This window comes from Mizuhopecten yessoensis, unplaced genomic scaffold (assembly GCF_002113885.1).
Source record: "Mizuhopecten yessoensis strain PY_sf001 unplaced genomic scaffold, ASM211388v2 scaffold7283, whole genome shotgun sequence".
NCBI classification, from domain to species: domain Eukaryota; kingdom Metazoa; phylum Mollusca; class Bivalvia; order Pectinida; family Pectinidae; genus Mizuhopecten; species Mizuhopecten yessoensis.
The window spans coordinates 1,679,208-1,701,633 of NW_018406970.1; the positions used below are offsets into that span (position 1 = coordinate 1,679,208).

Genomic DNA, 22,426 nt, shown 5'->3' on the forward strand with positions numbered 1-22,426 from the left:
TCATTATGAACTATTCCATCCTTTGAATTGGAAGAGTTCAAATGTTTCTTCAGGCGTGAATGAGTTAATTCCTTTTCCAAATAAGCTTTCAATAAAAAATCTCATGTTGCGATGCATTTTACAGAATTATGGTTGCCCAAAATTTGAATGAATAAAAGAAAAAGAAAAATTGAAACACTGCACTGGTCAAACTCTCAGTCCTTTACATCGCAAAGCCTACACTCTGCCAACATTGCCAAGCAGGAATTATAATTGCAAAGCATCGATATGACTGTCCAATTTATGGACAACAAAGCCTATGAATAACTTGTCAGGGGAACTAACTCTAAGACAGGAAAATTCTTTTTGGTTTTCCATCTTTTATGTAGAAGGGAGATAACTCAGAGTCAAAAAACTTGAGTGGAACTCTTCTTTGCAACTTTAACTGATGCAGTGGTACCCTTTACCTTAAATATATATATTATAATCAAATGGCTATGGTGCAAACATTTATTGGAAAAGCTGATCCCTTTGAGACTCGAACTCATGAGGTAGTAAAATGTTCTTTACAACATTTGTGAGTATTAGTACTTAAAAAACAATATTTATACATGTTAACAAAATTACATTAAAAAAGGTATCTGGCATATTTCATAATAACAATAAAAGTACTTAAAAGATAATTAGAATGCTATAAAAATGTAAAAAATACAATTACGTTCATTTCTAATGGAAAATAATAATTAACGACATGATCACAGAATATTATAACACAAAATGGCATTAGAAAATAGCATTACTTACGATTCAGTAACAATAATACATGTATTACAAAAATTTTGTAAAAATAAAAAATATACTTTAATTCATAATGAACAAACTACAATTGTCATTTATGGTCAATATAAATTATGACAACTGTAAAGAAAAAATTCCAGAAAGCAGGTTACAAGTTGACATTTTTCAAATTTCAGTTTTAATTTATATTGGCTATGAATATCAACTGAAAGCAGTCAAATGTTTAAAATTATTATTTCAAAATATCTCATGGAAAATACAGTTTGGTTATTATATCTTCATACAGTACATCCAACTTATTATCACATTGTTAAATGTTATTTCTCTCAATATCACAATTTTCTGGAGCATTTTATTTTGGCGTTAAATTCTGTTAATGTCAATTGCCTTAAGGCACCTTCTGGTTTATAACTTTATAACACAATAATTAAACATAAGGGAGGAATGAAGAAAAATTCATCATTTTTTTCTTCTTCAAATTTCAATAAAAGAATTCAACAACAACTTCTAGGTATGTTCAGCAGTACGGGTTTTCTGTAGACCATTAAATGAAAGTATCTTTTTGACTCCCAAAAATTAGCTCTGACTCCTGGATTCAAGAGGTCATATCTATTTGACATGTGTTTTGAATCTTCATATTTTACTCATTCACCCCTGAAATTTCATCATGAACTATTCCAACCTCTGAATTGGGAGAATTCAAATGTGTCTTCAGGGGTTAAGGGGAAAATCTTTTTGACTACTGAAATAGCTTCATGTTAATTAAAGGTCAATTGAAAACCCTTGGTCTACATTCAACCTATCACCAACAAACAGATTTAATGGAATGTTATATTGCACATGATTGCCAATATAATTTGGTTGGAGAACAAACTGGAGAAATTGTGAGCGAGCTAACAAAAATATACCCCTGAGTTTACCTTTTCTAGGTATTAATGATAATCAATAATAAAAATTTGAGGTTCTTATATACCGCTTTATCACAACCTAGTTCGTAGGTCGTCTCAAAGCGGTTTACAAATTATTATCCGTGGTTATAGGGCCTTTGCAACCAGCCAATATCTTTCTCAACTCCCTGGGGAGCATACAGCCAGTGCTGCCATTTCGGCACTCACAGCTAGCATTCAATAATTCTAGCACTGCCCAACCACGTACTCATTTACAGCTGAGTAGAATGGAACAAGCGGCGTAAACTATCTTGTTCAAAGATACAACACAGTGCCGTGACGTGACTCGAACCCGCAACACTTCCGTCACGAGACCGGCATCCTACCACTAGACTACCGTATTCCTTGATGCCTCCTTTCTTCATGCACATCTACCTAAATTGTACTTTCACTATGTCAGGTTACAAAAATATTCAACAAATCCTTAAGGAGAAGTTGCACTGAAGTTTCAAGGGCCACAACTATAGGAAAAATAGTCAAATTACAAATTCCTTTCTAAACCGTAGTCAAAATTCTAATCATCCCCCCTCCTTCTTCTCCCTAGCCACTATATTTTAACTCATTCACCCCCGAAAACACATTTCAACTCGTCCAATTCAAAGGTTGGAATAGTTCATTATGAAATTTCAGGGGTGAATGAGTTAATGTTCTTTCCCCCAGCACATACAATGTTGTTGTTCCTACCCTGAGTGACTATAGCAAATACTTAACACTTTAGCATGTGTCTTCTCAGCCCCCTAAAATACCCATTCCATCTAAATCTCTATAACACCTATCATCTCTCCTTCAAAAACAACTTTCCTCATAGCACCATAAACTTCCCTCCTCTCATTCCTCCTAAATTTCTGTAGAACCTAAAATCCCAGTTCTTCAAACATCCTTTCCTCATAGCACCATAATAATCCCTCCCTGCCCACAAAATACCAAACCCTCCTAAATATCTGTAGCATCCATCAACTCTTCTTCCTTAGAACCGAAATGACCCCCCCCCCCCCCCCCCCCCCCCCCCCCCCCCCTTAGCCCTTTCGCTTTTAACTGTCATTAACATCCCCTTCTTTTGACTTTATCAAATAAAATGACCCCTATCCAGCCCCTTCAACAGAAATCTTCTAGTTCTTCCATACCATGCTACCTCTAAACCACATCTCCTATAATGCACAACATCTGTCAAGTCAATACTTTTCTCCCCTACCAAATTGGAAAGCACCATACTAAATTGCACCAGTTACAGTACATGTATCCCCCTACCACTTCCAAACCCCCCAGCCCCCTTCCACGGGCCTGTTATCTCTGTTTGTCTTTTCTTTATACTTTTCCTCATCAAGCCCTGCATAAATGTCCCATTTCTTTGTCCCCATGATATCCCCTTTACAAGCCCCTATGCTGCACCATCTCCCCAAGCCCCTGTTAAAACCCTTTTATTACCCTCCATATCGCCCCACTTTCCTAGCTTTCATATTTCAACACCTTTCCCTGTACTAATAATGCCTCTATAGTTCACAACCTTCGACCTCTGGCCTTTAAATTTTCCCCTTTTCAATCCTATAATTCCACCTTTCCTTATACATGTAATCATCTTTCTAACTCCCTACTATAAGGGTCTTCCTTGACCCCTAAGGTGCCGCCTCCTTGCCAGCCTCCTCCTCGCCAGCCTCCTTCTCTTGGCTGTTGGTGAGACTTGGCAGAGGACCAAGCTTAATCATCAAGGATAACACAGTATCAAATACCTTTTTCCTAAGCTCTGCAACTTCCTGGTAGATCTCTGCAAAATTAATTAATACACTTAATATATTATTTTATTAATACATGTATATTAATGATTGAAAAATATCATTACATTATAATATTATTATAGGTGAAAAATATCCTACTGTTTGACCCTTTCACCACTGTAGACCAAAATGGACTCATCCAGAGTAAAGCATGGCAGAGTCTACTAAAGTTACATAGGGGTGAAAGGCCTAACAGAATAACTTGGATAAGACACTTCTTGAGTTACTATTCTTTTATTTATTCATTTATTCATATAAAAACACATTTGAACTCTTCCAATTCTAAGGTTGGAATAATTCATTAGGAAATTTCAGGGGTGAATGAGTTAAATACAATTCAAACATCAATAAAAGTGAGAGAGAGAAATCACGAGTTATCTCCCCTTACAATGTGCTGGATTTCCATTTAAAGATCCCCGTACCACTGCCAAAAATGTGATAAAACCATTTTTTTTTAAGAAATGATTTATCAAAGCCGAAGTCGTGCCGTCAAAATCTGTTTCCAGTACATAGTTACAATTTTTGGCTGTGGTATCCCACGTCATACCCCGTACTAGATTTTTCTATCTCATCTGATCTGTCTGGTACCTTTACGTGACATTTTGCGGAAGTTTTACTCTGCGATGTATTCATCCGAGCGTAAATGGCTTGAAATTGACAATCTGCATTAATTCATACATATTCTGTTTTGTTGTTATTTTTGCTGTTTTGTTGTTGTTGTTATGGTGTAGATAAAAATAGGCTACACTGTGAAATATGTTGTCTTCCTTGAAAGGTCGGACTACATTTTTAGGCGGGAGCATTCAAATGAAGCTTTAGAAGTGTAGAGGCCATATTTATTTGAGGCCCCAGACCTGATACTTGTAGTCTTTAGCAAAATTTAATACTGTATTAAATGTTCGTCCTGTATAAACATTCATGGTTTTTCGTGGTTGCTATTGAACCACAAAAATAACTACAACAAATTTGAATGATATATGTGTATACACAGGTAATAGACACAACATATCCTATGCCAATATTCTAATATGTAATTACATATTAGAATATAGGCATAGGATACGTTGTGTCTATTACCTGTGTGTGTATACTGTTTGTTAATATAGGATGTCCACGAAATTCTGTACCACAAAACGATCTAAATAGCTTCAAACCACGAAGGAAAGTACCCACGAACATTTCGTGTTTATACAGTATATAATGTTCGCAAACGAAATGGTGAGAGAGAGAAATCAATTACTTGACACCTCGGTTGGGATGAAGTTACAGAATCTTAGCCCTCGCCTGAGATATCTCGATCTCATTCATTTACAGGTAATCTATTATATTATTCTCCAACCCTTCACAGGTGTGTCTCCTGTTTTAGCCGGGAAAGATCAGCTTGTCACCCCCTAGTGGGAGATAGCCTCGTGCCGATTAGCACATGTTCAATTGTGACATATGTACATCATTTTTTTTTTGCTTTGATGATGATGATGATGATGATGATGCTTTATCACACTGAAGAAATAATGCTGTATCTAACCATGAAATAATGCTGAATCTATCTATAAAATAATTTTGAATCTGTCCATGCGTAATCTACTCTCTCTGTCATGTTTTATTTGATTAATGTTATTTTGTTTGACCTCTTGTTACACACTTTGTGTGTCAGAGCGTAATAAGAAAACCTTGAATTTTGAATTTTTCACCGGTAGTTGTGACGTCATCAAGACTGAATGTGTTTTTATTACACTACTGTCGTTGGAGTTGTGACTGAAAAAATAGGATGGGAGAGAAATAATCATCCCCTACCTTAAGGGTGTAATAAAGAAATCACCAACCCTCGGGATGATTTTTTTGGTTGTCTACATCACCAAAAACAAAGAGCAAGGACGTGAGAAAAAAGATGCAAAATGTTCCAGTTGCGCCTATTTATAGGAACCAGTCGATCCCCTAAGGGAATGTGACGATTCACCAGAAAGAACAGGTTCGATGGGAACGCAAGTTTTTAGGGTACCAAATTTGATCCAATATGGCCGCAATTGAAAAGCCTTAATTTCAGATGTTCACCTTCTACGTATACCAAGTTAAACTGTATTTAATTCGTTTAAATTATTTTTAATAACTCAAAGGAAAGTCAGAGATTGTAAAAAACTTAAGGCAGTAATCCGCGTTACATTGTTTTACAATTTTTTAATGGTTTATTCCAGAAAAAAAATAATCTTTTCCTATTTAAATTTGTATGTGTAGAAACGTAATTTGGAATACATGCTGTTGAAAGGTTGCAAGTTAACCCTTTCACCCCTATGTAACTTTGGTAGACTCTACCATACATTGACCTAGATGAGTCCATTATGATCTACAGTGGTGAAAGGGTTAACACAACTGGAATATTACGCTTACCGGTAATGGGATGCACTAATTTATAAGTCGACTGTTGAAAGATTTTTATGGTTTTAATTCACAGAATGTCTTACCTGGATCTACACTGGACTTGTACTGTTTCACGACGTCCATGGTTGGCCAAGAGTGTATTATGACAGACTGATCAATATTCATGTCCCAATGGCCACGCAGGCAGCTGTTTACCTTCGTATTTGCAACGGATGCCACGCCAAGCCTCACACTAAATATATACCCAGTACAGAAATCAGAGGTAGAAATAATAATGATAATAATAATTCGAGGTTCTTATATACCGCTTTAATTCGGCGCTCACAGCCAGCATTCAACAAGTCTAGCACTGCCCAACCACGTACCCACTTACAGCTGTGTAGGCTGGAACAAGCGGAGTAGAGTATCTTGCTCAAAGATACAACACAGTGCCGTGCCGTGACTCGAACCCGCAACCCTTCGGTCACGAGCCCGGCGTCCTACCACTAAACTACCGTGCCTCCAAAGAAAGTGAGTGCCAAAATAATTGTAGGATTTTAATGAAATCCTCAATTATCTCAATGAAATAATTTCTGCTAACAGGCAGAAAGGAGACAATCTATGTTCAGTATAATATAAGGGCACGTCAACAATTTCCAATGTGACAAAACTAATAAACATTATTTTTCATTTAAAAATCAACAGAGCTTAATTATACATTAATTTGGGGATACATTATTTATTAAAAGTTAAAGATGGGTTTTTTTCAACAGAACAAGATATTTATTTTCATTGTGTACTTACGGCAATAAAATGTTCAAACAATCTATAATCTTAATCCTGTACGTTTTTCATAATTCATCAACAAATGTATTTCTCTGAACATCTCGGGTTCTATATTCATCTCGAAACGTATTTGACCTTGAGAAAAACTTGGACGAATTCTGAAAAGATCTTGAGCTGAAGTATGATCATACAGCTCCTTATATATATAGGCTTATTTTATGTTTACCACAATGAATTTCAAATTATATTGATGTGGATATAGAGGCAGCAATGCCTGCGCATCCACTAATACCCTATTGACTATTCAGTTTCATACAGATCAGCTCACAAAAATGATAGTTATCCTTACATGACAACTCTCCCTATTTTGGAGAGAGACTATCGAGTGTGGACCATACAATTGAGCGTTTTCAACCAGTGAATTTGCAAATGTGTTACTATTTCCTGAGATCTGATGATTTCATCTGAAAGAACAGCTCAAAAGTTGCCATTGAAAAGTGTTATTTTTTCCTAGGGTGTATATATACACACTTTTTGTTTATGCTTTTGATTCTGTGTGCACGTAATCTCCCCGATGGAAAGTATGGTTACCTTGTTGTATTCAATTTCATACAGAAAGCACACACAAATATTTGGTTATCTTGTAGTATTGAATTTCATACAGAGAGCACACACAAATATTTGGTTATCTTTTAGTATTGAATTTCATACAGAAAGCACACACAAATATTTGATTATCTTTTAGTATTGAATTTCATACAGAGAGCACACACACATATTTGGTTATCTTGTAGTATTGAATTTCATACAGAAAGTACACACAAATATTTGATTATCTTTTAGTATTGAATTTCATACAGAGAAAATGAATTACCTTGACGGTTTCATGTACTCCGTCATTAAATAACGGTACCGTGCCAGATCCTCATTCTCGCCAGTGTCTTCCACCGCGGGGACACGGTTGGATAAAGTGAGAACTTGGTGATCTAAATAGAACACATAGAATACATGTAAACAATGTATTATGATCTGAAAAAATACCCTTAGTAACAGTGACCTAATATTTATATTATCTTTGACCTTGACCCTTGACACACCTCACTCAAACCCAATTTTTTCTTCCTTCCTTGGGCAACCGACATATACAAAGGCGGTCATTTGGTCAAAAGTTAGGATTCAGACATGAATATACCATTTTGAACAACAGTGAGTTTGACCTTTGAAAAACTTTGTCCAAAATCAATAGAGTCCTTCCTCTTCCCTAGGGGTACCCCACATACCAAACAAGAGATCCCAGAGGGATCTTGGCACCCACCGTTGTACTATATATATATTCGTGGGTACTGTTTGAGATTGATTTTTCCTCGGCTCTTTTTTAATACTTTTATCTATTGGATTTAGTCATGTTAAAAGTAAATGCACCCTGTGGTAACTTTTGATCAAAGCTTCATACTAGAAATAGCACTAACAAACTTCAACTCTCAAAATTCAAAACGGCCATCTTGGTTTTTTTGATCTGTTTAAAATTTGATATGCGTAATTAGAACCTAGAATGTTCTGCTTAAAGGACATTGAACTAACCAATACTGAAATTTATCAGAAAAATATGCAGTTAGATAAAAGTAGTACATGTACCTGTACTGGCGTAGGAATATGTTCCCACGGTTTCGACCAATCGCAACACCTTTAGGTTTTATTACATATGTGTAATAATGTAATAATGTGTTATAATCATTTATAACATGGCCATATGACATAGTTAAATGAGTCAGTTATGTGATAACTGGATGTTCTGGATTTCTTTACCTTCTTGAAAAGGTTCCGATGCCTCAACTAGCAAGATGTCGCATCCTCCCAGCCATTTCTCCATACAAACTTCGGGAGTACACTTGAACCAGTCCTTTGCCATATCTGCACTTTCGAATGTGAGGACAGCCAGACGGCTTGTTTTAGCCCATTTACCACTAAACGCTGAATGAACCTAAAATGGTTTGCAGAAATTGATAACACCAGTTTCCAAGTTCTCACTTAGCTGATGTTTCTGTCTACAAACATAAGGATGAAAATATGACGTTTTGGAATGCCTAGTTACAAATTGCTGTACATTTTAAACTCACCTGGTGCTGTAAAGCTGAGAGAGTACCTTGAAACTTTTCCAATCCGGAACTGTATTTTTTCAAGGTATCGATGAACTCTTGTCGCCGAGTTGCTTGGAATTTGATGACCATGAACACCTTTCCAGTGGATGTGTCTTCAACTTCCTGAAACATGTATTCATACATAAACTGATCATTCACCCCTGCAATTTCATAATGAACTATTCCAACCTTTGATTTGGAAGAGTTCAAATGTGTTTTCAGGGGTGAATTAGTTAATTGATAATGTCTCAGTGTACAAAACAAATCATTTGTTGGGTTTTTTTCTGTAATTTGAATATCTTTGTGTAGCTGTACAGTTATTTTTTCCATGGTTTTCATACCAAATACAGAAGAAAAAAATCTATCAACGTTATTTTTTTTTCTCATAATACCTTTGTAAAAAAAAACTATGGCCCAGAAACTACATGTATATATACTGTGAAATCACTGATTTTCATGGAGTCTTTAAGTTCATCCACGAAGTAGTATTTACAAGTTTGATGTAAAGCAATTCTCCGTTTCATGTGCCAACCAAATCGTATTTAGCCGAAAAGCCAAAAATTCGCAGCCCCACGAAAATATCTGATTTCACAGAAACGTACAATGCAGTGCTATGCTAAATGCATGGTAAATATTTTTTGCCCAAATTTACAGCATTTAGTTACATTTTTGTGTAATTACATTGTATTTTTTTTTAAATTATCATGGTATGAGAGTACACATTTGTTTCCATTTCTGAATGGAAATCTTTTTCAATCACTCTTAATTATCAAGGAATGCTGTACAATGGAAAAGTTTCCCCAATGAAATTTTCGTCTTTCACCAATGAAAGCCATATTCGCCCAGCGTTAATTTCGCCCTGCACAATTAATTGCTTTGTATATCATATTATTTTCGCTGGGGATTTAATTTTCATTTTAATCCATAATTCACGGTCACCAAAGACAACGTGAAATTAAAACCCAGCAAATATTGATAAAAAGACCTGTTTACACTTTTACTCCCAAATAATTGAGATAAAATACAAATTCAATATTGTATTTTACGTTGTTTTTTTTTTTTTTATAAAACACTTGTAAAATAAATCTCATCACCTGAAACACTCCTTAAGCGCCAGCAATTTAAATCAAAATTAGTTTTCGGAGAACTACTTTTGACCTGGACAACCGCAAAATATTCGCCCTTCAAAATTAAACAACTACACAGCATTAGCCGTCAGAAAAAAATCACCCTGGTTACAGAGGGTGCAGAAGGCGAAATTTAAATTGTGATGAAAATTTCCCGAGATATAGTACAAAGAAAGCTATCTTCTCTCAACCTGTTTCCTCTGCAAACTCACAATTTTACCCTCTCTTGCCCCCGTCCTTGACTATAAAATACTCACAATTTTCGCCTCTGCAGCCCCCTGACCAAAAAGCTCCTCATAACTAGGAAGAGACGCTGCAAGATCGCCCATGTTGATATCTTCATCATCACCTTCAAAACAATAAACTGGTGGAGCTGATGGCACTTTCCGACCTTGACCTTCAGCAAGGCTGTTTGATGGCTGTGCAACAGTTGCCGTAGACTTTGATGGACCAAAGGTAGGAATCGATGTTTGGCCTTGAGCTGGACTGCTTGATGTTTGTACGGCAGAGGCGGCAGATTTTGTTTGACCTGAGGTAGGAACTGATGTTTGGCCTTGAGCTGAACTGCTTGATGTTTGTACGGCAGAGGCGGTAGATTTTGTTTGACCTGAGGTAGGAACTGATGTTTGGACTCCAGTTGTGCTTTTTGATACTTGTGTGGCACTGACCGTAGATTTTGCTGTAACTGCGGTAGAGACTGATGTTTGGGATTTTGCCGTGGTAACTGCCTGACCTGATGACGACTCAGATGTGGATGGTGGCGATGTCGCAGACTTTGAACTTGCTGTTGATACTTGTGTAGCTTTGACCTTTCCAGTTGCAGAAGTCTTGGGGGTTCCTTGTTTGGGTGGGCTGGCCACCAAGGGCTTTGGTCTGTATGTGTAGTTAGGAACATAGACACACATTGGAGTATAACTAACATATTCTGGTATAGCATTGTTAGTAGACCGAATGAACTTCTCCCAACCTCTGTTACATCTGGTATAGGTCAGGGCATTAGAAAGGTCAGTCACTGAAATAGACAAGGTCAAATTAAAGGTCAACATCTACAATAGAAAGGTCAAAGAAAAGGTCAACCACTGCAATAGACAATGTCTAAGTAAAGGTCAACTACTATAATAGAGAGGTCAAAGAAAAGGTCAAGTACTGCAATAGAAAAGTCAGAGAAAAGGTTAACTGCTAAAAAAGAAATAGTAAATGTCAATAACTTCAATAAACCAGGTCAAGGTTAAGGTCAACAACTTTAATAGAAATTTTAAAAGTAAGGGTAAACTATTGCAATTAAACAAGGTCAAAGGAAAGGTCAACAAACCATAATAGAAAAAGGTCAAGATGAATGTCAACCACTGCAATAGACAATGTCAAAAAAGGTCAACTACTGCAATAGACAAGGTTAAATAAAGTAATAATATATAAATAATATATCACTTACCAGGGATGTTTGGGGCCGCTCCGGTAGCTCCCGTTGCTGGTATTGATTTCTTGTATCCCTGGGGGACAGTTCCAATTGTGATAGGTAACCAGAGTACAAGATCCCCGCCACTCAGGAGCGGAATATCAATATATACCTGAAAACATCAAAAAACATCTAAAACTGATGTTATTAGGTAGGACTTATAGCAATGTCAAAGATATAGATTTTGTTTGAGTCCAAAATAACTGACTATCTCTTATAAAATAAAGGGCACAGTAGTCTAGTGGTAGGACGCTGGGCTGTTGACCGAAGGGTCGCAGGTTTTTGATCCTATGATAGTGCTGTGTTATATCCTTAAACAACAAGATATTTTACTCCGCTTGTTCCAGTCTACTCAGCTGTAGATGAGTATACGGTTGAGCAGTGCTGGAACTGTTGAATGCTAGCCGTGAGCGCCGAAATGGCAGCACTGGCTGTATGCTCCCCAGGGAGTTGAGAAAGATATTGGCTGGTTGCAAAGCCCTACAACCACGGATAATATTTTGTGATCCACTTTGACACCATCTAGGTTGTGTCAAAGCAGTTAGATATTATTATTAATAATTATTATTATGAATATTGTTGATGCCACAGATGAGTGCTATATATAAGGTAGGGCCAAGTTGATCAATATACACCTGTAAAATATCAAAAACATTTCTGTTTTGTTATTATCAATTACTATCAATATACAGCTGGGCTTTGAGAATCCAGCTACCTTCATTTATAACCAAAATCGCTGGATTGTTAATATTTTTTGGTTTCATTTCTGAGACACATTTGAACAGAAAAGGAGCTTTCTGTCCAAAATGATATACCTGCTTGGGAGGCGACACCTCCACGGGGTAGGCTAAAATTTTGAGAGGGGTGGAGGGGGGGGGGTGCTATTTATATTACTGCACCTAAATGCTTCACCCTTTCACCACTGTATACCATAATGGACTCATCTAGATCAATGCATGGTAGAGTCTACTAAAGTTACATAGGGGTGAAAGGGTTAACTAGGCTCATGATTTATTAGGCATTTTTCAGGCAATACCGCTTTCTTTCTCCCGTCATTATTCTTTTCCTTTATTTTATTGTCTTTTATTTGTCAAAAGAACTGCAGGAGGTGTTCCAGATTCCCAAAACCTCCATCCTACCATCAAAGAGGCCTCGATAAGTTTCGTAAACTTTGCTCAATCCCGTGCAACTCATTGCAATAAAGTATGTTTAAACTAAACTATAAACTATTAAAATCGGTACCTGAAATGGATTAGCAATGACTGAGTAAAAGAAATGTAGATCAATCATCTACAGTGGCCGATTTGTGCAATTTCATTGCTCAGGTTGAAAGGACACCACAACGGAATTGAAGTTTCTTGATTCTCATCCTTTCAGGACGAAAAGACTAATGAACGAAACTTTAAATTTTGTAAATCTATTTTTTTCGCCCAAAACAATGAAAAGGTACGAATCAGCCACTATACTCTTGAGATATTTTCTTACTTCAGTTGATCTTTGACCCTGATATAAAATTGTGTTAACATTGTAAATACTGACAAAGATATCAGGTGACCTTGACATTATTAGTATTGACCTAATTATCATGTGACCTCGATATTGTTGAAACTGACTGGATTTAAATGACATCAGGCCCCTTAACTCATTAACCCCCCTGAAGACACATTTGAACTCTTCCAATTTAAGGTTTGGAATAGTTCATTATGAAATTTCAGGGGCATATAAAGAAATTTATAAAGCTTCTGTACATTATTGAGGTAAACGAAAATTTCCTCAACTCAGCACTGCTTTTCATAACTCATTAACCCCACTGAAGACACATTTGAACTCTTCCAATTCAAAGGTTGGAACAGTTCATTATGAAATTCCAGGGGTATATAAGGAAATTTATAAAGCTTTTGTACTATTATTGAAGTAAACGAAAATTTCCTCAACTCAGTACTGCTTTTCATTAGTTCAGGAATTTCCTGATGTTAAGAAACATCAACTCAGTACTTGCTTTTCATAAGTTCAGGAATTTCCTGATGTTAAGAAACATAAACTCAATACTGCTTTTCATAAGTTCAGGAAGTTCCTGATGTTAAGGAACATCAGCGGGACTCTTAGCAATAATGTTAATATACTGACCTTGATCATATAAGAGACGACCAGGCAGAAAGACGCCCTCATGCGTGTTGATGGAGGGACAGCATCTATATATAGTAACTCATTCTTCCAGCTCCTTGTCTGTCCCTGTAGAACACAGAGCGTTTCTATCTGTGATATCATACACTTCTGGGATGTGATAATCAGTGGGGGAAAACAAAAATGTCGGAACAAAGCACTAATGCATTTAACTACTAGTCTACTCCGAGGTTTCAATGCCTATTATTCCTAGTATTCAAATGTAGTTGAGTTACATTGTTTTTAGCTTTCTCTTATGTTCCTAATCTAAAGCCTAAGTTAACTTGTCTCCGCACAATTTGGTTACCTTGTGCTTTGCTTACTTTGAGTTACCTGGTGTTTTGCCTATTATGAGTTAACTATTGTTTTGTCTATTTTGAGTTACGTAACTCACTTGTGTTTTCCTTACTTTTATTTCCTTGTTTTTTGCCCACTTTGAGTCACCATGTTTCTAGCCTACTTTGAACTACCTTGTGTTAGCCTACTTACAGTAACCTTGTGTTTCTAGCCTACTTTGAGTCACCTTGTGTTTCTAGCCTTCTTTGAGTCACCATGTTTCTAGCCTGCTTTGACAAATTGAGTCACCTTGTGTTAACAAGCCTACTTTGAGTTACCTTTTGTTTCTAGCCTACTTTGAGTTACCTTGTCTGTAGTTAAGGGTTACCTTGTCAATAGTTTTTTGGTATGCAATTTTTCCCTTTATAAGGTATCTTCATCTATCAAAAGCAAATAGCATGCCCCTGTGTTCAATGTTACCTGTCCAATGGGGTCTGATCCAGTTTTTGTACAGATGAAGGTTTTCTCTGTTTTTGCGTCTCCGTTGGCATTGTAATCCACACTCTGTACCAGGGAGACCTTCAGCTTTCCTAAATCTTTTCTTGAAGCATTGACAGCAACCACTTTAAATAAAATTGTACCAATTAAAATCAGCAAATTATTGCGAGTAGTCCATAGTCTACCACCCCTAGATTGTTATTCCCTACTGAACGTTCAGCATTTGGGGTAATATCAGCAACTGGTTCAACCGTTGTCGGTATAATGTGACCGGGCGGAATGCTGTGCTGGGTGCCTTCGGCATTGTATTTTTTTGAGGTAACACTATAAAGTCGGCAGCAGATCTTTGCTTTCACAAGGAGGCTAAAACACCAACATACCCTACTCCCACCACGCATACACAACACACATGGAGGCACGTCCTCAAATGACTTTAGCTGTTGATAGGAAGATAAACCCTATACTGTACCACCAAGTTGGTACCAACCAATCCCTGGACAAACTTTGGCATAAAAAAATAACAAAGGACCATAACTCTGTATATAGTGGGGCATGAAATGTGTTTCTTTTCTATCTGAATTCTCCACCACTCCTAGAGCATAAGCATAATTTGACACGTGTTTGTAACAAAATACATGACTAATGTCTCAGACAAAGTGACACACAATAAACAAAGAGACATATAACTCTTTATAAAGTGGTGCATTTGCAATACCTGATTACAGTACTTGGTATTTCGCCATCCCAATAGTTACTTGCATACATAATTTGACAATCTTAGTTGATAGAGCATGACATTCATGGCTAACAAAGTGACTTATAGAATCTTCCCCTACCCTCGGGGTGATGTTTTTTGGCTGTCTAACCCGAGGCTCTGCCGAGGGTTGGACAACCAAAAAAATCACCCCGAGGGTTGGAGATTTCTCTGTCACACCCTCAAGGTAAGGGATGATTATTTTTCTCCCATCCTATTATTTCAGTCACAGCTCGACCGACAGTAGTCTGTCATGTTTGTAAACAAAAACACAATTGTGAGGTATGCATGTCGTCATTCACTTTTGATGACGTCACAATGTTACCGATGACACATTTAATGACGTCACAATTGAACACGTGCTAATCAGCACGAGGCTATCTCCCCCTAGGGGGTGACAAGCTGATCTTTCCCGGCTAAAATGGGAGACACACCTGTGAAGGGTGGGAGAAACACTGACTCACCATCCCCGACAGACAGAGTGCAAACATATACACCCCTCCGATAGTCTAAGTGGAAATGTTCAATTACTAAAACAAAATTTCAAAATAATATTTAATGGTATGTTTAGTTGTAAATCCCTTCATTTGAACTAGTTATCTCAATAATAACATTGATCAATATTGTACAGTACAAATAGTTGAAAGCGCTCAATGAATATTTCTGCTGTCCAAAATTTATAATTACATCCAGTTTGAAGTTCCTAAATTATATTCAGATTATATTTTGACCTATATGGCGTATTATAGACTATTATTAGTTCAGAGAAAATCAAACAATCCATTCCAACTCTCCCACAGTTCATCACTTTCAACTTTGGGCATACCCACCTGTTACAGGTATGGCCTCGCCAGCGCAAAATCCAGTCCTGGGTATCTTGGCTGTGAGAGTTACTTCCCCTGCATCTCCAAAACCGAGCAACTTGGACAAACGTGTTGACTTCTTCCTTGTGACTGGTTTCTAAAAAACAAGGAAGATTATTTAAATGTTGGTATATGCTTGTATACATTTCATAGTGTGCAATTATGTACAAATGTAGAGCGGAACTGGACAGAGTCGATTGTTGGCAATCAGGTAGCTCAGTTGGTAGAGTGTATGTCTGGAGTTTGGAGGGTCCCGGGTTCAAACCCCAGTCCGGCCATGCATTTTTCCACTTCTGTTATTGTAAATAGTTGTGTATTCAGGGGCAAAGACAAGAAAAGGAGGGAGGAATGTAGCAGACTGGATAGGCTCAATTGGTAGAACGTCCGTCTAGGGTTTGGAGGGTCCCGGGTTTCGACCCTGTTCTGCCCATCCATTTTTCCGCTCCTGCTACATAAAAACCATCCCAGGCCCCAGCTTCAGGAATATATAACTATGTTGTCTAGATGTAATCCAAGAGGTAACAGACAATTTAGGCTTCAAAAGCAGAAGGTGAAGACATTTCTAAGGTCAAAAAGGCAGTTGTTACTAACCTTCTAATCTAATAATACCCTATTGTCACTTCCCTGGTTCTCACATTGAGGACATGACATTGCTTGAATGTATTCCAGATTTACATGGTTGGTGTTGTTAGTGAATTACACAATGGTTATCCTTTAAGAAAACTTGGTCTTATTCTCCTAATTTGTTAAGGGCTTCCATGTAAATCTTTCATTTGTTCATAATTTGCCACAATGTCATAAATTTTTAATGTGAATTTATATTTTTTTTACTAGCACTTTCATATTATCAAATCACTTTTTAAGGAAATTCCTTAGCTGAAGTTTTCCCATTGGAAAGCATTGCTAGAGTTCTGGGGATTTGTAAATTTTGCAAATTTTCCTTAACTCTGAAATGCTAAATTTCAAGGAAAAACCTTTTGAAATTAGGCCAACCTGACAGCAAGTGACCATAAATACTATGGAAACATGCTCTCCTTAAAACTTATGTTCTGCTATTTTCTTAGGATTTCAACACTTGGAAACTAAAGTTAGCATGTATAATCCAAAAAACAAATACCAGGTAAATAATGGAAAGAAGGAAGAAAATGAGAACTGACAAGGGAGATAACTCACACAAACACGTAGGGAATAATGTACCTAGGCTACTTTAACATCCTTAATCAGCACCAGTGTTGGACGTAAACCAAATTATTCATTGTTTGTATAAACCTAAGCAATAGGAAACAAGTGCCTCTACTCAAAATTCTTAAAGAAATTATAAATTTAGAAAAGAAAAATAAACAGTAATAGGAAAGGACAAACTTACAATATCATTACTTACAACTTAAAATACTGTCAGGTGTAAAATTGACCCATTTCTGATCTGGTTGACATTATACATTGTCAATAACATTACCATGTTAATTACAATGTAATTTTGTAGGATGTGTAAGACGTACCGGCCTATGCCCGATTGACAATTAGTAAAGGTCTGAAATATATTGTTTTGAACATTTATGAGGTCATAACAACATATTGGGTTCCTGGACATATTCCATGAATCATGCATAATAAGTAATTCATGGTTAATATGTCCATATATCCAATGTTGTTATGACCTCATAAACATTTTTTTTTTTTTAAATTTGCCTTATAAATTGTATTTGCATTTTTAAATGCTTTGTAGCTATTGATGCAATACCGAATAAATAAAAAAACAGCTATTTTCTTAATTTTTTCAAGGGGGCAACACAGTTGAGAGAACAGCATTTATTTTTAAGGAAATTATGAAAACTTTTTTTTATTGGAGCTCCTAGCAACAGCATGACAACAAAACAATCAAAATGTAGATCCACTTTCAAATTTTTAGAATATTACATATAATTTGTTACTATCGTTTATTTTAAGCAACTTATTCTATCTTTAACATGAATGCAATAAAGTTGAAATATTGTTTTAATTATACCTAGCATCATGGCAATAAACTTAATAAGGGTGGATTCACAGAGGAGTGAACAAACTACGCCAGTATTATGTAATGTGGCCTGACATTGTATTAATACGCATTGTGATGAGGTCACCTGTGTTATGCAAAAATGAATGGCATTTTCATCAATGGGTCAAAGGATACACAATGTAAAAAATAGTGTTTGAAATTGAAATAGAATTATTATCGATTATCAGGAGACCTTTCATAAACGATTATCGATAATAATCGGAATAAAAAAACTTTGTTTGTAACTTTTGAAACATGTGAAATGTTTAAGTATTATTGTTAAGTGTCGGGATCTGAATGTAAAATCAAGTGTTGTGCCCTAAAGATTATTTTTTATATATTTCAACTTAATTTCACATACATTCAGTTTAATCCATTAAAGTAAATATATTGTGTACTTAAAAACCCATTGATAAGGTAACATTTTAGGTAGATGATGAGAAGAAATTTATAGAAATTAGCATTAAATAATTTTAACCAATTGATAGATTAAGGAATCTCACAACCAATTGATTGATTAAATAATGTCACAACCAATTAATTGATTATGGAATTTCACAACTGATTAATTGATTATGGAATTTCACAACTGATTAATTGATTATTGAATTTCACAACCGATTAATTGATTATGGAATTTCACAACCGATTAATTGATTATGGAATTTCACTTTCGATCAATTGGAACCTGTTGTGTAATTAATTGATTTTCAATTATAATTGATAATCGGAACAATATAGTAAATAACATTAATTACTTACAGAATAATATTGCATATTTATATTCACGTCATCAATAAAAGTAATGCATTTATCGCTGATCACATCTCGCCATGGCAGAGGTCGGGAAATTTTCAGGAACAGCCAGTACCGAGAACAGCCTCTCTTTCCCTCAAAAGACGAAGGCATTTTGTCCGTTGGCAAAGGATAGTTGAAGGGATATTCATACACTCCTGCTTCAAGTGTGGTTTTGTCATATACTGCAAAACAAATAAAAAATCTGATAAAGGTTGAACAGCATTTTTTCTTACAATTTCATGCAAGTATGAACCAAAATCTGTTATATACATATTGAAAAACTACCAATCAATCTTTATATTTACATTCTAAATTCTAGTATTGACCTAAATACAGATATTCCCTTATATTATTTCCATTTTAGTGTTTGTGTCGTCAGTGCAAACAAGATTCCTGGAACAGCGTAACATCACCAAAATGTTTGCTATTTACGGTTGTCTCATGTTAATCGAGGCAGGAGCAGAAGCTTCAAAATGACGCTGATCAAGCGGCGTTCATAGCTCTTTGAATGCAATTTCTTCTGGTAATGCTTATAGAGGAACTTGCAGTGGAAATGTAAATATAAGGAAATGGGTACCAACAAGTTAAAATGTATACTAATACCTATGTCAATGAGAAATACAAATGTATAACTTTCTCAACAGAAGCATTCAATAAAAAAAAAAGCATCAACTGCGATGCATTTTACAGAGTTACAGATGTCCGAAATGTTAATGTTTGAAAAAAATTACAAAAATTAACAGAAAATTTACAGCAGCGGTTGAATTTTTTAATATACTGCTTATTTTAGCCTGCAATTCATGTTCACCAATACTGACATTCATGAATTATAGATGAACAGCACCAAAACGGTAGTCCAATTTATGGATTGCAAAGTCTATGCATGTGTAACATTTCAATTATTGAGGAATAAAGATATAAATAAATGAATGAATGAAAGAATTATGATATACACAAAGTATGCATGTGGAGCCACTTATGTGATGATCATGTTTGACACTTCAGTTTTGATACAAAAAAATATATTTCTTCTGGCATGCCAGATAACTTTTATACAAATGCACATCCTTACATGTTTTCTAAGCAACAAAAATTGAGGAAGTTTTAACAAAGTATGAAATGTTTATTTTAATCTCCATGTAGGCCTAATTATTTATTTTCAAGAAACATCATTTCAATCGATAAGTCACAAAAAAAAAAAGTAAATGCTGTTAAGTTTGACTCGGCGGAAAATTTTTTAAAAAAAATACTAACGCCAATATCTAGATATTTATCCTCATCATTGCAAGCATTAACAAAAGAAAGATGTGTATTTTTTTTACTTGATCATACACATAATAAAAGGTTTTAAATGTATCTTATTCTCGGGGCCCCGTAGAAATTGTCAACAAAATGAATCAAGCTAACAAAATGTATATGCACATTTAGAACAAATAAAAACAAGCAAGCTAACAATACTTTTATAATTCGTCATCTGACTTACCGACATATTTTTTCTGGTTGGTGTAATGTTCCCGGGAAATGAATTTTAGGTCAGGTGCTCTGGCATCGCTGTTGGTTTCTGTCCATTTGACATATGACTCGCCATTCAGACTAATGGAGATATCATTAACTGTCACGCGCTCGTTTACATGCACTCGCCACACGCCCTTTACCGCCTCCCCAGAGCGATACACCTCCTTACCGCCATCTATTGTCACAGTTATATCGCCAATCTTACCCATCGCTCGATGAACTCAGATTAATGTCTGTCACCGGAGTTTCAGACTATTTATGTGTTTATCTGGGTCTGGGTCAGCGCTATAGTTTTGAAATACCTATCCGCCCCCTTTTTATCGGTAACTTATATTGTTGTCACCTGAATAACACCAACGTATGGTTAACCTACTTTCGGTTTACCTATAAAATATACAGTGATATTACGCAACTTCTACAAGGTAAGCGACGCACACTGACCGGAAGCTCAGTACCAGCCTCGGTAAATATTACCACATGATCAAATTGCATGTGGTAATTAATAAGCAAGGTACAGGTTACCGGGAGTGTCCATTTAAAAATATTCCATTTTTAAGATGATTATTTGATATCAAGCACAGGGACATAATAAACCCCTATCATGTAAAAAACTACTCTGAACATCTTAGTTTAGGTCCAAATATAGCTGTTACAAATTCTCAGATACCTGTGATATCAAGCTAGCCTAACAGGCAAGGCAGAATATTAAATTTTCTATTTTTTTTAGTTTAATGGTGGTACTTTTTTTTTTTTTTTTTGTAATTGCAATACTGAGACAAAATGTATACAGCATATTACTAAAACCAAAGACAACAGTAATTAATGGGAAAAGGGCTCTTTGCATGCTACTGACTTGTCACAAAAATGATGCAACGGGCAGCACAAAGTAAACGGACGTGACTTTATGTATATTTAAGCGACTTTTATAGTCTTTAAAACCTTGTAATAAGATAATATAAATAAAGATTAACATAATCATTCCTCACTAGGGGGTACCTGGTAAGACAGAAAAATCTTATCCTGATGGGTTGAGATTTTTCTGTCATTCCTGAAGTGGGGATAATGATTATTTTTCTCCCACATCAAGTGGTAGTTTCATGAAATTTTGATTTCATTTTTTCTCATTTGCCTGTGTGTATTAGATAGAGCTGTCCAGGGTAAGAAAGCGGTGTAAGAAATTAAATTCTATCTTGCACCCCATTTCACGTGACGTAACGTCACAATTAATGGCTCAACAATGACGTGACGTCACAAAAATTGGAAATCTCCCATGCTACAATACGGAAAAGGCGACGTGATGAAATTTAAACTTTTTATGATTTATTTACCCTATTACGTTAGAAACATGGGATTAATTTTGCTGCACAAACTCTGCTTGCAAATATGGGGTATACTGAATCTATCTGACAGATTAGTTTTCATCCACAAAGCTCACAGGAAAAACTGATATTTTCAAAATAGTAGCCAATCCAAATGCATTTTCATGGTTTTTGAGGTTATTCTGGTAGTTGGAATGAGAGAGAAAAATACTCTTTCATGCCCATGTGTGTAGGATAGGGAATTTTCTCCCTCTGGATTTTCAAATTTGAAACCCCCTCGGGTAGAATTTCCCTATCCTACACCCCTGGGCATGAAAGAGTCTTATATTCGCTCATTTCCCTGTGATAGAGCTGTCCAGGGTAAGAAAGGGGTATAAGAAATTCCTATCTTACACCCTATTTCACATGACGAGACGTCACAATGGTTTGGAACTCTCCGATGCTGCAATGCGGAAAAGGCGACGTAATGAAATTGAAACCTTTTTATGATATATTTACCATACATGTTAGAAAGATGAGATTTTATTTTTTTTGCAAACACATTGATTGGAAATATGTGATATGCTTAATCTGGCTGGCTAATTCGTTTTCGTCTAAAAAGCTAAGGGGAAAAAATTATATTTTCAAAATGGTTGCCAGTCCAAATGCATTTTCATGATTTCTGAGCTTATTCTGGTAGTATGAATGAGAGAAAAATACTCTTTCATGCACAAGGGTGTAGGAAAGGGAAATTTCACCCTTGGGATATACAAATTTGGCAAAACCCTCAGATGGAATTTCCTTATCCTCACCCTGGGCATGAAAGAGTCTTATAATATTTCCCTGACTGTAAGTGTGGACATCAATT

At 36.0% G+C, this 22,426-nt stretch overlaps 1 protein-coding gene across 1 annotated transcript; it reads right to left on the minus strand.

Annotated features, from left to right (window-relative positions):
- Window positions 1-2,757: 2,757 nt before the first annotated feature.
- LOC110453372 lies at window positions 2,758-20,554 on the minus strand. The gene is made up of 12 exons (XM_021502287.1): window positions 20,229-20,554; window positions 18,710-18,927; window positions 15,880-16,009; window positions 14,278-14,420; window positions 13,486-13,590; window positions 11,335-11,470; window positions 10,160-10,914; window positions 8,755-8,898; window positions 8,444-8,618; window positions 7,512-7,623; window positions 5,956-6,104; window positions 2,758-3,486 (listed from the first exon to the last, which is right to left on the minus strand). Exons 1-12 carry the CDS (start codon window positions 20,467-20,469, stop codon window positions 3,338-3,340), a joined length of 2,457 nt encoding a protein of 818 aa, XP_021357962.1. The 5' UTR covers window positions 20,470-20,554; the 3' UTR covers window positions 2,758-3,337.
- Between the last annotated feature and the right edge of the window lie 1,872 nt (window positions 20,555-22,426).